The sequence below is a fragment of the Mus caroli genome, unplaced genomic scaffold, assembly GCF_978045245.1.
Source record: "Mus caroli unplaced genomic scaffold, Mus_caroli_1 scaffold_18, whole genome shotgun sequence".
NCBI lineage: Eukaryota > Metazoa > Chordata > Mammalia > Rodentia > Muridae > Mus > Mus caroli.
In genome coordinates, this window is record NW_028227273.1 from 69748748 (window position 1) to 69769787 (window position 21040).

A 21040-nucleotide genomic window follows, 5' to 3' on the forward strand; every position below is an offset into this window, starting at 1 on the left:
TCATAAAATTAACTAATATATTATTTTGCTTTAATTTTCATGTAGTAGTTTTCAAAACAAGGTAACAAAATGTAATCCTGATAGCGTTGCATGAGATCTTCGGAACAGAGTCGGGTGAGGCGACACGGTGCTTATGGATGATCACGTGGCCCGTTATACAACTTAGACACACTTGTTGGCGCCAACGTTAATCTTATTCTAACTTACCGTTTTCCCAAACCTATGAAGTTCATTGTTTAGCCTGAACAGAATGAACTGGCTTGTGACTTTGTATTTGCTTATGATTTTGGTTCGGTTTAGAGTTTGTAAGTTGGCTGATCCCAGCACAAATGTCTTAACCGAGAAGCGACACTCTCTTCATCAGCTTCCCCGGCATCACCACAGAGTTCCTATTGACAGAATTAAAAGTCTCCACTCAAGGACCTTCTCAGTGAGCACTGAACAGCCAATGAGACTAAATACGGGCGTAAGTAGCACATTTCAAATACACAAATGTGGTTTAATTGATGGGGTCATGCTATCATTCAATCAGGAGCTGTGTTTAGGCTGGGCATAATGGGGTACACCGTTAATCAGAGGCAGAGGCAGGCAGATCTCTGTAAGTTCAAGGCCAGCCTGGTCCACACAGTGTATTCCAGGACTATGAATCTAGTCAAGGATACATAGACTCTGTCTCAAAATATAAAAACAAAAAAGGAACTGAGTTTAGTAATGCATGCCTGTAATCCCAGTGATCAGGAGACTGGATCAGGCAGACTCTGAGTTCATGGCCAGCCTGGGCTACCTATAGAGATCTTGTGTCAATAAACTAAGAAGAAAGGATGGGTTCATCAGGCTTCAGCAGCATTACACAGCCTGCTCTAGTTCAAAGGCAAATGTGTCTCAGTTAGGGTTACCATCACTGTAACGAAACACCATGATCAAGGCTGCTCTTATAAAAGAAAGCATTTAATTGGAGGCTTTAAAGGAAAAGTCCATTTCCATCATGACAGGAAGCATAGAGGCAGGGAAGCAATCAGGGTAGCCCTAGAGTAGTAGCTGAACACTTACATCCTGATCTGTAGGCAAAGAGAGGGAGAAGGAGAGAGAGAGAGAGAGAGAGAGAGAGAGAGAGAGAGAGAGAGAGAGAGAGAGAGAGAGAGAGAGAGAGAGAGATTAGGTCTGATGTGGGGATTTTGACACACACCCCTCTGACAAGGCCACACCTCCTAATCCTTCCTAAGCAGTCCACCATCTGAAAACCAAGCATTCAAATACATGAGCCGCTGGAGGCCATTCTCATTCAGACCCCCACAAACGTTGATTAACCCGATAGAAACACAGCATCCAAAAACATCCTAGCAGGGGTCGTCCATTCTTCATCAGGTAAGAGACTGAAAGAAGTACTTGCACGGGCCAGAATACATGCTCTTTGCACTGTGAAGTAGGTCGTGTATTGTACCACCTAGAATTTAAATTTTTAAAAAATGTTTTCATAATTCCAACTTGAGGGAGGATGAGAAAGAAGGATCCTGAGTTTGAGACTAGCCTGGGCTTTCCAGAGAGACCTTGTGTAAAAAGATTATATATACATATAAATACATACACACACACATGCACACACATATACACACACATACACATATATATGCACACATATACTTTTAAATACATGAAAATCTGTTTTCTTAATATTGAAAAATTGTATACACACACACATATATATATACACACATATATTTGAAGAAATATATGTTTTATCTTTTGCTTTTTCAGAAGGAGGGTTTCTCTGTGTATCCCTGGCTATCCTGGGATTCACTTTGTAGAACAGGCTGGCCTCGAACTGCCTGCTTCTGCCTCCTCAGTGCTGGGATTAAAGAAGTACACCATCAAGGCCTGGCTTGATATACATTTTATAAGATATTTTTTACCTAGCTATCAACAGTATTGTTATAAAACAAAATTACTGTGGATTAGAGACTGATTTCCTTGTTTCATAATCTTGAGCCACATGGTAAAGGGGATTATTATCCATAAAGCTAGGACACGTGTGGGTTTTTGTTTTTGTTTTTTCCGGATCAATCATTTATCCTTTTAATCCTTAGCAAGGCATTATCTGTGCCACGTGGCCATGGTGTGCTTTTGAAGGCACCTCCCCTGAGCTTCCCATAAAGTCCTTCTCTGTTTGCCCTCAGATGCCCACAGACCTGTGGAGAACACTGAAGGCAAGCGTCCATCACATCAAAAGTAGAAAACTCAATGTTTGGTAGAGCCCTCCAGTGGCCTGTTGATTATTCAACCAGGAATTTAGAATGCCTGATTTAAACTTGACTACGAGGTCTCTTTCCACAGGGGCTCCTAGGCAAAGGGCTGTGTAAATGTTGAACCTGGCCCTCTCCCACGTCCTCTCCCATGCCACCTCAGAGAGGCCATGTGAGCACATGTGGCACTGACCCAGACGGCTTCCCACCCAGGCTGTGTCAGCTCCCGGGACCTTTGGGCTTATACGTGCATATTTTGATTTTGATTGTCATTGCCACAAAGACATGTTTATGGGTTCCCCTATTTATACAAATAATCTCTGAGTGGAGATGGAACATGAAAGCTAAAGAGTACTTTGAAATGAAGTTATATTCATCTAGAGTTTTTTTGTTTTGTTTTGTTTTTGTTTTCTTGGGTGTTGTTTTGTTTTTGTTTGAGCTAAGGTTTCACTATGGAGCTCTGGCTGCCCTGGAACTCTCTGTACAGACCAGGATGACCTCTAACTCACAAGACTCTCCTGCCTCTGCCTCCTGAATGCTGGAATTTGTGTGTCAGTCACCCTGCAAGGATTTCTTAAAGACTGATTTATTTTATGTGTACTAGTGTTTTGCCTGCATGTTTGTCTGCGTATCGCGTGTGCCTGGTGCCCGTGGAGGTCAGAAGTCATCAGATCCTCTGGAACTGGAGTTAATATAGCTGTGACCTACCACGTGGGTGCTGGAAACTGAATCTGGTGCCTCTGGAAGAGCAACCCGTGGTATTAACTAATGAGCCATCTCTCCAGCTGTATTTTTTTAAATACAGCCTCCACTGATGGTGTCATTTCTTCCATAGTCTCACCAAATTTAGTTTTTTACAAGTCTTTAAGGCAGGAAAACATGGCATCGTTTCTATTTGGAGTCTGAAGCTCCTTAGATTCCTCCTCCATCCTCTGAGTGCAGGTTAAAATGATGACATCATAGCATCCTAACCTAAGGCAGATTCTGGGACAGTTGAGGTGAGGGGCTGTGAGTGGCCGTGAGCAGAAGCCACCTCAGTAACCCCAGCTCTTATCACTGCGCTGACACCACACCTACCTCCTTCTTCAACTGCAGTTCTGTCTTCTCTGCCAACAATTCTACGCCATGCTCTTGAAAAAGATCACATATTCTCGGCGCAACTGGATGCTGGTGCTCGCTGTGCAGGTTCTGCTGCCGCTGGCGATCATTATGTTAAGCCTCACCTTTTTTAACTTCAAATTAAGGAAACTGGATAACGTGCCCCTGGAGCTGACTTTACAAACGTATGGCCAGACCATTGTTCCATTTTTTATTGCTGAGAATTCTCACCTGGACCCTCAACTTTCAGATGACTTTGTAAAAATGCTTGTGGCCGCAGGACAGGTTCCTTTGCGTATTCAAGGTAAGAAGCAGGGCACAGGGCCTGAGCAGGAAGCGAGCCTGCTTTTCTTTGTGGGGAGGCTATGGCTTTCTGAGCCACGCAGTGCTCTCTGACATCAGACTGAATAGCTGGAAGGCTCAGAAAAATGTCATTTAGATTCTGGCTAACTGGAAGTGGAGGGCTTCTAAAGGTGAGACCCTATGTGTCTTTCTAGAGGTTGTGGAGCCTTGTAAGAAATTGATCACAGAGGAAGGTCTGACCAGGCCACTAACAGCAGCATATCCTTGACAGCAAGTGGTCATATGCCAGGACCTCCGGATCTTTTTCCATTTCCCGTCCATGAGGAGACTCGTTTGCACTTCCACACCCCTTTCATATTCTACCACAGGCCCCAATGCAACAGGGTCAATTGACCATGAACTGTACTATTGGCTAAAACAAATCTTCTTTTTTTCTTTACAAGTTGATTATCTCAGATATTGGCTAGAGTTTCAGAAAGCTGGCTTAAGATATCATGCTTAGTAAGGCGTCTGTTTCTTTGTGTATCAAATTGGGATAACTGCTTTCTGTATCCTTAGAAGCAATTTTCCAATGAATATTTTGTATAGTTGGTGTCCAGTCTGTAATAAACTCATCATTAGTTTCTTAGATCAGTAAATGTCTTTTTCAGCTTTAAAGTTTATATATGTGTGTGTGTGTGTGTGTGTGTGTGTGTGTGTGTGTGTGTAGGTAGGTAGGTGTTCTATTACATACGGCATTGTGTACTGGGAATATGGTATTGAGCAGAATTAGTACCAACCGTCAGAGAACTTCTGAACAAGAAGCCTCTCATGACTGACAGAGAGTTACAGAACGGTAGCAGTGATTCTAACAGACACATCTCATCTTTAGAGGATTCCAGGTGCCATCTGAGTAGTGGAAAGGAAAAATAACCAAAGGCATTCGAACTACAGGAGGACCTGCAAGCTTACAGGACTCTTAAGATCATAGGTGTAGTAAGAATGAATGTAAGGCCATGAGGCCAAGAATCCAGAGAGTGACTAACTAGTATTACAACAGAGAAGGAAGTAGGGGTTTGTTCTGGCACGGGTGGTGAGTTGAGAGGGTCAAGAGTAAGGTATCACCTGCTCGGCTCTGAGGAGAGCTTCACGTCGTATGTGGTAGCAGGAGGAAGGAAAGAGGAAGCTGAATCTACTGCTAGAACTCACCACCTCCAACAAGAAGTAGCCCACACCTACTACAGCAATAATAACCCTTAGGCTGAAGCATCCCAGCCCACATGGTCATCCACAGCAAAGTTCTCACCGTCTTTTAGTGTGATTGTCCTGGGCACTGCCTGTCTATATAGCTTCTGTAGGGAACAAACTACCTCCAAACCACAACACAGAAAGTGAGTTCTAAGCCAGGAGAGGTGGCGCATACTTTTAATTCTAGCACTCAGGAGGCAGAGGAGGCCAATCTGCTTCTGTGAGTTTAAGGCCAGCCTGGTCTATAGAGTGAGTTCCAGGTCAGCCTGGGCTACATAGTGAGTCTCTGTCTCAAAAACAAATGACAACAAAAGCAAAAGAGAAGGTGCATTTTACACTATGTGGATGTGTGGCTTTGCCTAGAGGTCAGAATCACTGCAAGTAGGTAGGTATTAGGTATGTCCTTCCACACCAAGTATGCAGATACCATACAGATGGTGTGGAGTTTTGTTTGGGAACACATGGTCCCAGAAGCTATTATCGGGCTAAGTTGGGATTCAAAAGGACTTAAGAGATGGAGATTTGGAGATCGGCTGGAATTCAATAGAGAGCTGGAGAGGAGGCCAGCCTTTGGGTGTTTGTGAGGCTGGTAATGGGGTACCCAGAAAGAATAGAAGACTGGGGAAGCCCATGATGAGTGTACTGTGTGCCACTGGGCCTGGTGCGATGTTTTCTCAGCATTCTCTCTGCCCAGTGTGCCTTTGGCTCCCTTCCCAGGTTCTGTAGAGGACTTCCTACTGAAGAAGGCAAAGGAGGCTCCTGAGGGCTTTGATAAGCTCTACGTGGTGGCAGCTTCTTTTGAAGATGTGAATAACCACACGACAGTGAAGGCGCTGTTCAACAACCAGGCCTACCACTCCCCTAGCCTGGCTCTGACTCTGGTGGACAATCTTCTCTTCAAGTTGCTTTCTGGAGCCAATGCTTCCATTACCACAACCAACTATCCCCAGCCTCAGACAGCCATCGAGGTCTCCGAGTCGATCCTGTACCAGTGCGTGAGACTGCCCTTCTCCCTGCCTCAAGCTCTCGCTTCTATAGGACTTCTTGCTTTCCTGCCTGCTTCTTGGTCTCATTTTCATGTCCAGTGCTTGTATTGCTAGTCACAGTTGCTTTCTGTCTTTCGCAGGGGCCCTAAAGGACACTACCTTGTTGTCAACTTTCTTTTTGGAATAGCTTTCCTGTCAAGCTCCTTCTCCATCTTGACAGTCGGAGAGAAGAGCGTTAAGTCTAAGAGCCTCCAGTTTGTGAGTGGAGTCAACACGGCTGTGTTCTGGCTCTCAGCTCTGCTGTGGGACCTCATCTCTTTCCTCGTCCCCACTCTGCTGCTGGTGGTGAGTACCTAGTGGTACAGGCATCCTGTCCTGCGGACCGGGGGCTTCCCCGGAAAGAACCACCTGCTGAACCAGAACCGGCTGAGAAGTTTGACTGGTAGCTCAGCCCTGTCTGGAATGCCAAGTTTATTTAGCTATGATATCTTCAGGAACTGGCTAGCTTGTGCGGTGGTGTTTGTGTAGTCCTTACAGAGCTGCTGCCTCAAGTCACTGAGAGACCATGTTTTGGAGACATGTATGTATCATTCAGAAGTAGATAGTTGGAGAACCGGGCTTGAAGTCTTTGGTTGTGGTGGAATCAGCCTGAGTATTTTGTGCAGAGTGGATCACTTCCTGCTCGGTTCTGTTTCACAAGCATCTCCTCATCCTTTGCTGTGCGGCTCTGTTACTGATAGTCAGGGCAGCTTCCTGACAGCATCTCTCAGGCTCGCTCATTAGCGAATGCTTGTGAAGCTTGTTAGCACCTTGCTTTAAAACCTGAGTTTGCCGGGCAGTGGTGGCGCACGCCTTTAATCCCAGCACTCGGGAGGCAGAGGCAAATGGATTTCTGAATTCGAGGCCAGCCTGGTCTACAAAGTGAGTTCTAGAACAGCCAGGGATACACAGAGAAACCCTGTCTCAAACAAACAAACAAATAAATAAATAAATAAATAAATAAATAAATAAATAAAACCATGAGCTTATGCACCTGTGAGTAAAGGCACTTGTCACAGACCTTATGACCTGAATTTAATCCCTGGATCATAAAAGGCGGTGAGAAGAACCAACCCTTAGAGAATGGTCCTCTGTCCTCCACAAGAGCCGTGTCTCCATCCCCCACAAATACATAAAGAAGTTAAAACTTACCAAAAAAACAAAACAAAACAAAAAAATAAAATAAAATAAGCCAGGTGTGATGGTGCACGCCTTTAATCCCAGCACTTGGGAGGCAGTGGCAGGCGGATTTCTGAGTTCGAGGCCAGCCTGGTCTACAGAGTGAGTTCCAGGACAGCTAGGGCTACACAGAGAAAAGAAACCCTGTCTGGAAAAAACCAAAACCAAAACCAAAAACAAAAACAAAAAGAAGAAGAAGAAGTTAAAACTGAGCTCGCTATATTCTCAGCACTCAGGATGAACCCTTACTGACTTCTCCTGTTTCTTCCCTCTCCTCTCTCTGAAGTTGGTGTTTCTGTGGTATAAGGAAGAAGCGTTTGCACACCACGAGAGCATCCCAGCGGTGGTCTTGATCATGATGCTCTACGGCTGGGCTGTCATCCCTCTGGTGTACACGGTCAGCTTCTCCTTTAACACTCCTGGCAGTGCATGTGTGAGGCTCGTGCTGATGCTCACCTTCCTGAGCATCAGCCCTGTGGTCCTCGTCACCGTCACCAGTGAGAAAGGTAAGGGAATCACACTGACATTTTGCAGGGAGCAGGAATCTCTCCCCCAGCAGCCACTACAGCTGTCACACCCACAAAAACTCCTGTCTGACCAAAGACGCAAGAGAAAGCGTTCGCAGCCGCTGTGGGCCGAACACAGGGTGGACAAACAACTCAGTCACACTCACTCTGCAGATGGATGCTCAGCTGTAAAAGGGGACAACTCTGGGCAAAAGAGTTGGCTGTCTGTCCTGTGTGAAGCAAAAGAGTTGGCTGTCTGTCCTGTGTGAAGTCCATGAACAGACAAGATGAATCTCGGAAATGGAATCAGAAAAAGGGTTGCCTCTGGGCCTGGGGCACAGGGCTGCTAGAAATAACACACCGGAGAGCCTTGGGGGGTGAAGGATGTTCCTGATCTCGGAGTGAACACGAGTTTATGTGGATTTACACACTTACAAATCACTGTCCACCCGTGATCCATGCATTTCACTAAAATGTAATGTTCCTTACTTTAAAAAGTGAATATGTAAATGAATTAGTCAACATGGGAGGAAAAGCTCTTGTAAAAGAAACTAAGATCCAGTCATTATTTACAACACACACTTGAAACTGACAGCTTCTGTTTATGCTACCACAAATGGGTCAGGGTTGGACGAAAGAGCCTAAATGTTACCTCCACTTTTTATTAGGATTTATTATATGACTGTCTGTATGTCTCTGTGTTTTCCTGTGTGTCTGTGCACATATGTGGAGTTTCACATGGAGGACTGAAGAGGCTATCAGATCCCCAGGAGCTGTAGGGACCAGTGGTTTGTGAGCTGTCTGGCATGGTTGCTGGGAACTAAACTCCAGTCCTCTATAAGAGCAGAAGGCTCCTCACTGCCGGGCATCTCCTGGCCCCACAATGCTCTTTTTCTTTTGCATTTACAGTTCACAACCCCTTCAGATGGGCTTTCCTTCCCTTCCACGTTCTTCTTTATTTTTAAAAGTAAGTTTTATTTTGAAGGCGGGGCTTGGTGAGCTGAGTCAGGAGTTAAGACCACTCACTGGCTGCTCTTCAAGAGGACCCAGTTTTATTCCCAGCACCCACACGGCAGCTCAGGGATGTCTGTGACTCCCATCCCAGGGGATCGAATGCCCTCTTCTAGCCTCCAGGATGTACAAACATACAACATACAGCATACAGGCAAAACATTCATATACATAAGATTAGGAAACATTGCTTTGTGTATAAGTGTTTGCATGAATAGCTGATACACATCACTTACATGCCTGGTAGCCGCAGAGGCCAGAAAGGGGTAAAGGGGTGTCAGGTTCCCTGGAACCGGAATTGGACTGCAGTGAGCCACCATGTGGTTGCTGAGACTTGAACCCAGGTCCTCTGGAAGAACAGCCATCTCCCCAGCCATCTTCCTTACTTTCATTTAAAATTTGATTTACAATTTCCCTTTTCTCTGATGTGGGGAGTTGTCTTCTCTCCTAAGGGACCCTTTATGACAGTGTAAGTCTCCATCAACCCTGGAGGAAGGGACCTTATACTCCTTGTCTGACTTCAGGATGACGCTCTGGAGCCGGGGATATAGTGGAATGCTCGCCTAGCATGTGCGAGTCCCTAGGCTCAATCTTCAGGACAGGGGAAGGTAAAACACCCCAGGGAGACCAGAGCTGGCTCCCATCCCTGTTCTGCCTGGGTCTGCTCACCTCCAGCCCACACCCCTCGGCACTTCCTGCTGGAGCCATGCTGCCTCTGTCTTTCTCAGATACAGTGTGCTCTCTGGATAAAGGAAGTGGCAGATCCAAGGAACTAAACAAAGAAACATAGAGTTGAATGAACAGAGGTGGGGAGAGTCAACACCAGGAGTCAGGAACCCACGGTCTGGTCTGGAGGCCTGAGAGTGTGACGTCTGGACTCCAGAAGTGACTGAGGAGAGAGATGACAGGGCACTTTCCCTTATGCTAGTAAAATTGGTGCCTTCTGTTCTCATTGCAGATCTTGGTTACACGGAACTCTCAGACTCCTTGGATCATATTTTCCTCATTCTTCCTGGACATTGCCTGGGAATGGCCTTGTCCAACTTGTACTATAACTTTGAGCTGAAAAAGTTTTGCAGTGCTAAGAACTTGAGTGATATTGACTGCAATGATGTTTGTGAGTAATGAGTGAAATTTGCTGAGAATATTTTTATCCTTATATGGTTTGTGTAATACGATTTGGCCTTTCTTTCTTTTTCCTTTCTCCCTATGGTTTTTTGTTTTTGTTTTTGTTTTTGTTTTTGTTTTGTTTTGTTTTAGACAGGGTTTCTCTGTGTAGCCCCGGCTGTCCTGGAACTCGTTTTGTAGACCAGGCTGGACTAGAACTCAGAGATTAACACCACCACCACACACACACACACACACACACACACACACACACACACCCAACCCCTGCCTCTGCCTCCCCGAGTGCTGGGATTAATGGATTGTGCCACAACCACCTGGCTTAAAGTCTCACTATGTATCCCTGGCTGTTTAGGAACTCACTATTTAAACCAGGCAAGCTTTGGACTTGGGAAGATTTACCTATTGTAGGCATGTGCCACCATCCAACCTACAGTTCATTGTAGCATTCGCCTTTTCCTGTGAAAAGGCATGGCAAGTACATAAAAGCTATGCATAGCTGCACATTCTCTCTGTCTGTCTCTCTGTCTCTGTCTCTCTGTCTCTCTCCATCTGTGTGTGTGTGTGTGTGTGTGTGTGTGCGACTCAGGATCTAATACAGAGCCTTGTGCATTTTATGCAACTGTTCTACCACTGAGCTACACCATAGTCTGCTCACCCATACTTTAAATTATGTCTAGATTTCTTAAAACACTTAATACACTGTAAATGCTATGTAAATAGTAGTTATAACACATTTGAGAACAATGATAAGGGCTAGTGAGATGGCTCAGCAGGTAAGAGCACTGACTGCTCTTTCCAAAGGTCCTGAGTTCAAATTCCAGCAACCACATGGTGGCTCACAATCACCCACAAAGAGATCTGATGCCCTCTTTTGGTGTGTCTGAAGACAGCTACAGTGTACTTATGTATAATAATAAATAAATCTTTGGGCCAGAGCGAGCAGGGACTGAACAAGCGGAGTTGATGGGAGTGAGCCCGGCCAACCAGATCAAGCAGAGGTCCTAAAAAAAAAAAAAAAAAAATTCAATTCCCAACAACCACATGAAGGCTCACAACCATCTATATAGCTACAGGGTACTCATACACATAAAATAAATAAATAAACTAAAAAAGATATAAAAGAACTATGCACAAAGCTAAGCCATGTTTAAGGAAATGGAAAAGATACCTACACCATTCTCTTCTGTTTCCTCCATGAACATAATTTTATTGTATAATTTCTAAATACACATCTTTACAGCACTTAAGGCAGATCAGATTTTGTTCCATTTGATGTCACAGCTCTTGATGAAACCCTTAGGGTCTCCTGCATGCTAAACGAGTCCTTTACCACTGAGCTAACCTGCAAGTCTCTTGGAATGTTTCTACATGAGTGGCCAGTTCAGTTGCAACGGCGCTGACAGTTGAAAGGACAATCAAACATGGAAGCATTTTGTGATTTAGATAGATGTCATATAAATACAGGAATGTCTCTTATTAGTATTAATGCCTCAACCATGCTAAGCATGCTCTATCACTGAGCTACGTTTTCAAGCTCTTATTTTAAATTGACAGAAATTATATATATTTATATAATACAGAATGAGAAAAGCCTTTTATTGTTTTCTTGTTTTTCATTTATTTTATGTGTATTGGTGTTTAAATTTTTTTTAAACCTACTTTTAATGATGGTTCTTAGATGCTTTAACTTCCCTTCTCACCCACCACCCACCAGAGGTAGTGAAAAAGAAAGATTACTAGGATATGGGGGAAGTGGACCTGTTTAGAAATTGATTTTTGGAGCAAATCCCACCTATGTTGTCAGGAAACCAGCAGTTCAGTTTATAGGACCCAGCAGTGGCTGGATCTACTCGTAAATACTTTATGGATACACCAGCAGTCCAGTTTAGCAGCATTGGGATAGCAAACACAGATCAGCAGCAGAAGCACAGCCTAGGAGAGACAGATGGCCCTCAGCAGCAGCAGCACGAGTCAGCACGAGTCAGCAGACCACCAGGGACACCAGGAGAAGTTCTCAGCTGTACCTCTCTCAGCAAAGATGATGCAGGACCAAGAAGTGCTGCAAAGCTTGCCAAGCCCCTGTCACCAACCACTGAGTCCTATTTATACCCTCCAAACATCACATGTCCTCCGTGAGTCCTGCCTCACCACACGAGTCTGTCTTAGCAAAGTTCCATGGAAGTCTGTATCAGCTGACATCGCTCTGCCAATCGGCCTGAGTCCTCGGAAGCAGCAAGAAGCCACAGGAACCTCTCGAGAAGTTTTTTGATTCATTTCTCTCCGTGGAGTCAAGAGAATAGAGCTCAACAAGACATGTCATGCAAGCCAATAGAGTCATGCCATTAGTGAGGAGTCTTTTATTACACATCCTTTTACGTGCTCGCTGTAGCAAAGCATCTTTTTACATGTGACTGTTTCAGCCAACTGTTTCTTTACAAGTCTGCTTGAGTTAAACATCCCTTTTCCCAGAGCCGCTTTAGTGAAACGCTCCTTCACGTGTCTATTTTAGTAAAACATCTTTTTACTGGTGTCCACTTCAGGAAAACACTCCTTCAAGTGTTTGCTTCAGCAACACACCTGACATAACTTTCTAAAGGAACTACAAGATTCCGTTTCATGAGTGTTTTGCCTGCATGTATGTCTGTGTGCCTGCAGTGCTTGCAGAAGCCAGAAGAGGGCATCAGATCCCCCCCCCCCCCCCCCCCCCCGAACTGGAATTACAGGCAGTTTTGAGCAACCACATGGCTGCTGGAAACCAAACCAGGGTCCCATGGAAGAACAACCTGTGCTATAACCCCTGAGCCATTTGAACAATCCCCTTGTTGTTGTTGTTTTAAATAATGTTTTTATTTATTCTCTGAGAATTTCATAAACTATTTTAATCTTACTCTTTCCCCTCCCCCAACTCCCATTTTCTACCCACTGAACTTCCGGTTCTTCTTCTCTTAAACCAACTAAGAAACCAACCAACCAACCAACCAACCAACAAACAAACAAAAAGCAAGCAAGAATAGGCTTCAGTTTGTGTTGGCATGGAACCTGCCCTGGAGTGTAGTTGATATACAGTGTTACTCCACTGAAGGAAACTCCTTTTCCTCCTACCAACAGTTATCAAGGGCAAATGGCTTCCTGGTGAGGGGTGGGACTTCATGCCCACTTCCCCTCTGTGCTTGGATTTTTGTCTGGCTTGAGCTGGTGGAGATCTTGTGCAGGTTATCACAGCCTCTTCTCTGCTGTGTCTTGAAAATGCAGTTTCTTTGAAACTATCTACCAGCCACCTCTAGCTCTTACAACCTTGCTGCCCCTTCTTTGGCTTAGAGGGGTATCACACAGACATCCCACTTAGGGCTGAGCATTCCAAAGCTTCTCTTTGCAGACATGCAGAGCATGGGTTACTGCGCTAATCATCATCTCTCTGACGAGGGCTGAGCAATGCATTGATCTGAGGGTGGAGGAGTCATTTGATTGCTACATTCATTTAGCAGAATAACAGCAGTGAGCGCCCCACCCCACCCCACATGGGCTCATGACCCTATTTAGTCTCAAGGTTTTGGATGTTTGTCTTGTTGGTTTGTTTTTGAGACAGAGTCTCTCATACATCACAGGATGCCCTAGAACTGCATGTAGCCCAGGCTAGTCTCATGTTTGTGGCAGTTCTACTTTAACTTCCTAAGACTTGCAATTCCAGGTGTGAACCACAGAGCTCAGCTCATTGCATTGTTTTTACAGAGGTTAGAGGCAGCAAGCAAAGGAATTCTTGCTCATCCTCTGCTAGGGTGTGGCGGAACCATTGCTAACAGTGATGCTTCTCTGGTAATATTGGCTACTTTGTGAATTTACTTGCTATATTTAAGATGAGCACTGCCTTTGAAACTCACCAAAATGGTGTGCTAACATCTGCTTATTTCATATTAGTAGAAGGATATGTGGTCCAAGAGAACATCTATGCCTGGGAATCTCTGGGGATAGGAAAGTACCTGACAGCCCTGGCCGTCTTAGGACCTGTATACATCACCATGCTTTTCCTCACTGAAGCCAATGCATTATATGTACTGAAATCCAGGCTCTCTGGCTTCTTCTCTTCCTTCTGGAAGGAAAAATCGGTGAGTTAATTGGGGTAAAGCCATGTAAGCACAGGTCAAGGTCTGGCTCTAAGCTTCCTTCCTGTGTCCTTTAGCCACCTTGCTTTTCCATATCAGAGGGGTCCCTGAGGCCATCCAGCCATCTGTTTATAATGTCCAGGCAGAGAGGTGTCAGCCCATGCCCAGGGACCACAGAGGAGGAGAAGGCTCTGACGCAGCCTCTGAGGCCCTGGTCCACATACTGGTCACCTGGGGAGTGTTTAGGGCCAGCTCGTCAGCTGACTAGGGATGAAACTCTAGCTTGCTAGAATAACTCACCTTATGAAATACCTCTGCAGGCAACTATAAGGGGACTAGAGGAAGGTCTGTTCTGTTAGTTCAGGGTATGACAAGGCCTCTAGAGGAAACTGAAGGAGGTAAGGTTTTGCTTTATCTTGACATTCCTGGGTTTTAAGCCTTTTGTGTTATTAGAAAGCTGACATTTTGTGGTTTGACCACCTACCTCATCATGGTCAAGACACTGTAAATGTAGATGCATTGTTCTGGAGGTTGTGGTGGTGGCGTACACACATGGGCATTGCTGCAGGACCTTCAGGGCCCCCATCGCTTCTGACCCACGTCAAGCTCTATCTTCTAACCTCAAAAACACTTACATTTCTACCCTTGTCTTGGGGAAGTAGGGAATGATCTTTGATGTAACAGAACCTGAAGATGAAGATGTTCTGGAGGAGACAGAAACCATCAAGCGTTATTTGGAAACGTTAATAAAGAAAAACCCGCTTGTTGTTAAAGAAGTGTCAAAGGTAAAGTTAGACTCAGCTTTGCTCCTTTACCTGTTCGCCTGATGTGTGGAAGAGTCCTGCTATGTGACCTACATAGACCTTGAATTCATGATCATCCTACGTCTGCCTCCTAAATACCCTGATTATAAGCATATGCCATGTGTCATAGTTAGGTTTGCATTGCTGTGAAGAGGCACCATGACCAGGGCAACTCTTTTTTTTTTTTTAAAGATTTATTTATTTATTATATGTAAGTACACTGTAGCTGTCCTCAGACACTCCAGAAGAGAGAGTCAGATCTCATTATGGATGGTTGTGAGCCACCATGTGGTTGCTGGGATTTGCCTGCCTTCGGAAGAGCAGTCGGGTGCTCTTACCCACTGAGCCATCTCACCAGCCCCAGGGCAACTCTTATAAAGGAAAGCATTTCACTGGGGCTGGCTTACAGATTCAGAGGTTTAGTCCATTATCATCATGGCACGAAACATGGAAGTATCCACGCAGACATGGAGCTGGACGAGCTGAGAACTCTACATCTTTATCCGAAGGCAGCAGAAGGAGACTGTGTGCCACACCAGGTCTCAAAGCCCACCCCCACAGTGACATACTTCCTCCAACAAGGCCACACCTACTCCAACAAGGCCACATCTCCTAATAGTGCCACGCTCTATGGGCTAAGCATGCAAACACATGAGACTATGGTGTCCATACCTATTCAAACCATGACACTGTGCCTCAGCTTTTCACACAGAGAATCTCCCTTCTGATGGGCCTGTGACCTGTGAACAATGGCAGATGGATTTCTGAGAAGACAGACTTAGTGAGGTCTCTGGTTAAGAGTGAAGCTCACATGAGATCATTCTTGCCCAGAGACAGAAACTGTTGTATCTCTACCTTCTCTTCTGTCATCATCTTGGTAAAGGGAAGATCTGGGACAGGAGGGAATGAGAGCCACGCTTGCTAAAACCCAAGAAAGAATAGGAAAGGCATACCAAGCTTGACCAGTCTGGTATCCAGACAACAATTATGGAGGTTCCAAGTGAGATAAGGTTTCTGGAAACTAAATGGAGCTTCCTAAGTTTCTTTGAGATTCTTAGAAAGAATCTTGAAAGATCTTTCAAACATCCAGGTATTTTATAGCATTCCCCTGCCCCAGAGTTTGTCAGTCATGTTTCCCTTCAGTTTCTGGTGGTTAACAAAATGTAAAACTCTTCAGCAACATCAATGAGTTTTACCTGCTCAGGGACAAAGAGGAATGGCTTAACTCCAAGAACAAGGTTGGCAATGTGCAAGGGCTGTAGGAAGAAGCAGGTAGACTGAGCTTGGGTCATGAGAGGCAGCTAGGTCGGGTGTGCAGTGTCTGCTGGCTGCTAACCTCCTCTCTACATCTCTGTTCTGTGTCTCTCAGGTCTATAAAGACAAGGTACCCCTGTTGGCTGTGAACAAGGTGTCCTTTGTTGTTAAAGAAGAAGAATGCTTTGGCCTTCTTGGTCTCAATGGAGCTGGGAAGACTTCCATTTTCAACATGCTGACCAGCGAGCAGCCCATCACTTCTGGGGATGCCTTTGTCAAGGGTTTCAACATCAAGTCTGACATAGCGAAGGTGGGTGTGGCCTGGAACAAATTTTAGGGATAGATAACAGGATTCCGGGTCATGAAGCTGGGACTTGATCTCTAAAAAGCTCACAGGTCTATTTCACTTGTAACCTCCAAATCTAAATATGCATCCGAGATTTTTCTCTGAACTCTCTGTCACAGGTCTGGCTGTTCATGTAACCCTGTCTTTCAAGTGCTTACAAGAGCCACAAACACAGTGAGCCCCATAGTAGTGTCTCCACTACCTTATCTTCCCTCCTCTTCTTTCCCCTTCTCCTCTTCTTCCTCTTCCTCCTCTGTCCTTTCTAATAAATAAGGGGATACTCACTGGCTTGCCAATCAAGGTACCACTCTAGTTATCCAATTAGCAGCCATGGTGTATAGATGCTCAACCCCCTCCCAAACAAACAAACAACTACAACAACAAAAACCCTCAGCTCTATTCTCTTGAACCCATTTCTACATAGTCACCCTAGTCTATATCTTCCTTATTTCTCTGTGCCACCTGGAACCACTGGCCTTTTCCAGGTTCAAGACTTCTTCTGCTTATTCCACAACTTATTTCCATCTCTATCACAAATGATTCTTTCCCAGACTTTTAGTAAATCCTTTGTTTTATTTAGAGATAAGGTCTTATGATATAGCCCAGGCTGACCCCAAACTTTTTTTTTTTTAAAGATTTATTTATTATATGTAAGTACACTGTAGCTGTCTTCAGACACTCCAGAAGAGGGTGCCAGATCTCGTTGCGGATGGTTGTGAGCCACCATGTGGTTGCTGGGATTTGAACTCTGGACCTTCGGAAGAGCAGTCGGGTGCTCTTACCCACTGAGCCATCTCACCAGCCCCCGACCCCAAACTTTTGATCCTGGCTCTTTTGGTAGCTCTGTATCTGTTTCTGAAGGTTGTGGTATTGCTAAGTGATGTCCACACATCTCACTGTTCTCATATTCTATCCCTGCACAGTCCTTTTGATTCCCTGACTCCCACCACCACGCACTTGCTGATGCTTCCCAAGTAGCCACATAGCCAACTCTAAGCCTGTGTCAAATTGTAGGACTCAGCTTCCATAACTGAACAAGAGTTAAAATTTGTTCAGCATTGCAAAAGGCATTCATTTATAATCATAAATGAATGAAGCCCTGCTGTCTTAGTTTGGGTTCTACTGCTGTGAAGAGACACCATGACCAAGGCAACTCTTATAAAGGCAAACATTTAATTGGGTCTGGCTTACAGTTTCAGAGGTTCAGTTCATTATCATCATGGCAGGGAGCACGGCAGCTTGCAGGCAGACATGGTGCTGTTGGAGCCAAGAAATCTCCATTTCCATCTGAAGGCAGCCAGAAGGAGGGTCTCACACTGGCCAGAATTGAGCATATATATGAAACCTCAAAATTTAAAAAAAAGAGAGAGAGAGACCTCAAAGCCTGTCTCCAGAGTGATACACTTCCTCCAATAAGGCCACACCTCCTAATAGTGCCACTTCCTCTGGCAAGCATATTCAAACCACCACATTCCACTCCATGGCCCCCATAGGCTTATTCAAACACATGAGTCTATGGTAGCCATTGTTTTTTATAAAACAAAACCCAATAAGTTTGATTTTACAAATGGAGACTCAGGAGCCAGATGGTGTGGTGAAAGCCTTTTAGCTTGGGGAAAACAGAAAAAGCACACAGCTGACCTGCCTACTTCACTGATGTCCCAGAGGGACAAAGTCATTCTCCACACTGTCATAAAAACCCTTCAAACTGAGGGTCCCTCCTTTTTGCTTCTTGTATGTCTCTCTATCTTCTTCCTGACTTCCCTCCACTCTCTATGGTTTTTTCCCTATGTTCACTCTGTCAGCTGGTTGCTTGCTCTGCCTCTTGACCTATAATTGACTTTTATTTAATCCTGTTTACAGAAAGCTCTTGGATTAAAGGTATCTGCTAGAGTTGAGCCACACCACAATAAGAAACAGGTTTTTCCAGTTCACAGTCTTGAGGGTCATAATGTGATCAGGCATCTGCAACAGGCCGTACCTAGCCATAGCATAATGCAAAATACAGTTAGTTCAACTTCAAAAGTCTCCATAGTCTACAGCAGTCTCAACAATGCTAAAACTCCAAAGTTCAAAGTCTCTTTTGAGATTCATGCAGTCTCTTAACTGTAATTCCCCTATAAAAATCAATATAAAAAAAGCAGATTACGGGGCTGGCAAGATGGCTCAGTAGGTAAGAGCACTGACTGCTCTTCTGAAGGTCCTAAATTCAAATCCCAAGAAACACCCGTAACGAGATCTGATGCCCTCTTCTGGTGTGTCTAAAGTCAGTTACAGTGTACTTACATATAATAATAAATAAATCCTTTTTTAAAAAAAGAAGCAGATTACAACATATAATGGCACAGGATATACATTTACAGTTCCAAATGTCATAGTGAAGAAATATTGGACCAAAGCAAAACCAAAAACCAAGTGAGCCAACTCTAAACTCTGCAACTTCATTTTTGATGTTAAAGCATTCTTCAAATCTCTAAGTCCTTTCAGCTTCGATGACAGAAACATACTTCTTTCTCTTGGGCTGGTTCTACTCACTGTTAGCAGCATTCCTTGGCAGGTATGTCACAACTCTGGCATCTTGAACATTTTGGGGTCTCCAAGGCAACTTTAATTTCACAGCTTATTGTTTCAATATCTGGGGTCCACACATGATCTGGGCTCCTCCAAAGGGCTTGGGTCACTTTCCTATCTCTGCCCTCTGTAGCACTCTAGGCTTTGGCTGACTCCACTCCACTGCTGCTGCTGTTCTTGGTGGTCATCCCATGGTATAGGGATCTCCAATACACTGGGTGGAGTCTTCTGATGCAACTAGGCTGCACTGTCACCAGTAGCCTCTCATAGGCTGTCTTCATGGTGTCAAGCCTCAGCCTCTTTGCATGACCCCTTCAGCCCTAGGCCTTCAACAGCCAATGAAGCACCTTCATCCATGTCCTTCCCTGACTTCTCACAGTGCCAAGCCTTAGCTGCTCCCCATGACCCCTTCGTGCTTTCAAAGCCAGTACCACGTGGTACTGCTGCCAGCACCATGCCTATCTCTGGAACACAGCCTGTTGTGCTCTTCAGAAAACACTTGACATAAGTTTTCACCTTCAGTGATGTTGATCTCTTCTTAATCACTGCTGATTTCTTAGCTCCGGGTAACCAGCGTCAATTGTCCCCATCGCCCCTTCTATTATTGACTCTACAGCCAGAGCCACATGACCAAGGTTGACAATTTCTGCTACTTGTTGGGGCTGGAACATGGCCTCCTTGTTCTATTACATCTTCATCAACTTTCTGTTTTACATGCCTTCACTGCCTAAGCTTGGCTGTCCTAGAACTTACTCTGTAGACTGACTTTGAACCCAGAGATCTACATGCCTCTGTCTCCTGGAATTAAAGGCATATACCATCATGCCTGGACCTAAGCTTTGATTTAATTCCTTTTCACAAGATCTTTATAAGCATGGCCACTATGCCTCAAGCTCTGGATCATAGGTGTGCCCTCCATTTCTGGATTATAGTTCACTATTCATATAGTCAAGTAGACAACTGAAAATAGTCATCACAATTTATCCTTGTCAATTTGACACACAATCATATCTCCTTATGTCCAAATGAAAACAATAATAGGTCATAATGACACTGAACATGGTATAACAACTGCAAACACATAAACAATAAGCATCTTGTTCCAAGACTACTCACCACTCTCTTTAATTCCATTTAATATTCTTGAATTCAAGATTTAGCTCCATTCCACTTCCTGGTGCCCCTTTAATTTTTTTTTTTTTTTTTTTTTTTTTGGTTTTTTGAGACAGGGTTTCTCTGTATAGCCCTGGCTGTCCTGGAACTCACTCTGTAGACCAGGCTGGCCTCGAACTCAGAAATCTGCCTGCCTCTGCCTCCCGAGTGCTGGGATTAAAGGCGTGAGCCACCACGCCCGGCTGCCCCTTTAATTTTTGAACCATATGTTTTGTAGTTTTCTTTCAAAGCTTGCTATGCTTGATCAAAATGCTATTCATAAGAGCGAATGACAGGACAAAGTCTAAATGAGATTCTTTGAGAGTCCCTTTGTCAATGCAATTAATCTAAATCTCTTCACCTCAGGCAGACTCTTCAGACAAGGGCAAAAAGTAGCTCCATTCTTCATCAAAATAACACAAGGATGATTTCTAAGCAACATACTAATAATCTTCTCCTCTGAAACCTCTTGAGCCAGGCCCCCACAGTTCAAATCACCCTCAGCACTGCCGTCTTCCAGGCTTCTACAGGGATGGTCCATTAAGCCCTACTTAAATCATTCCTCTGCTTTCCAAAGTCCCCAAATCCACATCCCTCCAAGCAAAAGCAGGATCAGGTCTATCACAGCAATACACAAGTCCGTGGTACCAGCTGCCTTCTTAGGGTTTTACTGCTGTGAAGAGACACCATGACCAAGGCAAGTCTTATAAAGGCAAACATTTAATTGGAGCTGGCTTCTAGTTTCAGAGGTTCAGTTCATTACCATGCACATGCGTAAGCAAACGCACACCCACACACACAGGACCTCCACAGTGACACACTTACTCTAACAAAGTCACACCTCCTTCAATAAGGCCTAATAAGGCCTCCTAATAGTGCCACTTCCCATAGGCCAAGCATATTTAAACCACCACCTGCTGACCCTAAACAGGATAAGTAAAAAATAAATTAGTTCCATGGAACATTGTTATAGTAATACTTCTGTAAACCAAACACACACACAAAAGAAAATCTAAAGTAATCTATCAATAAAAGGTGGGTTGCCTTAACAAGAATGGCATTTCGGTTGACATCAGACTTCTTCTAAACAGAAACAA

General features: G+C 44.5%; 1 protein-coding gene across 4 annotated transcripts in view; it reads left to right on the forward strand.

Moving 5' to 3' along the window:
• The window catches only part of LOC110283822 (ATP-binding cassette sub-family A member 17), a 108831-nt gene that overhangs the window by 67653 nt on the left and 20138 nt on the right, over positions 1–21040 (forward strand). For all 4 annotated transcript variants that reach the window (XM_021149347.2, XM_021149346.2, XM_021149349.2 and 1 more), the window contains 9 exons: positions 301–466; positions 3336–3642; positions 5586–5859; positions 5995–6199; positions 7359–7578; positions 9548–9706; positions 13633–13820; positions 14480–14602; positions 15990–16184. In XM_021149347.2, coding sequence (XP_021005006.1) covers positions 301–466; positions 3336–3642; positions 5586–5859; positions 5995–6199; positions 7359–7578; positions 9548–9706; positions 13633–13820; positions 14480–14602; positions 15990–16184 — 1837 coding nt within the window. The remainder of the gene's footprint in view (positions 1–300; positions 467–3335; positions 3643–5585; positions 5860–5994; positions 6200–7358; positions 7579–9547; positions 9707–13632; positions 13821–14479; positions 14603–15989; positions 16185–21040) is intronic.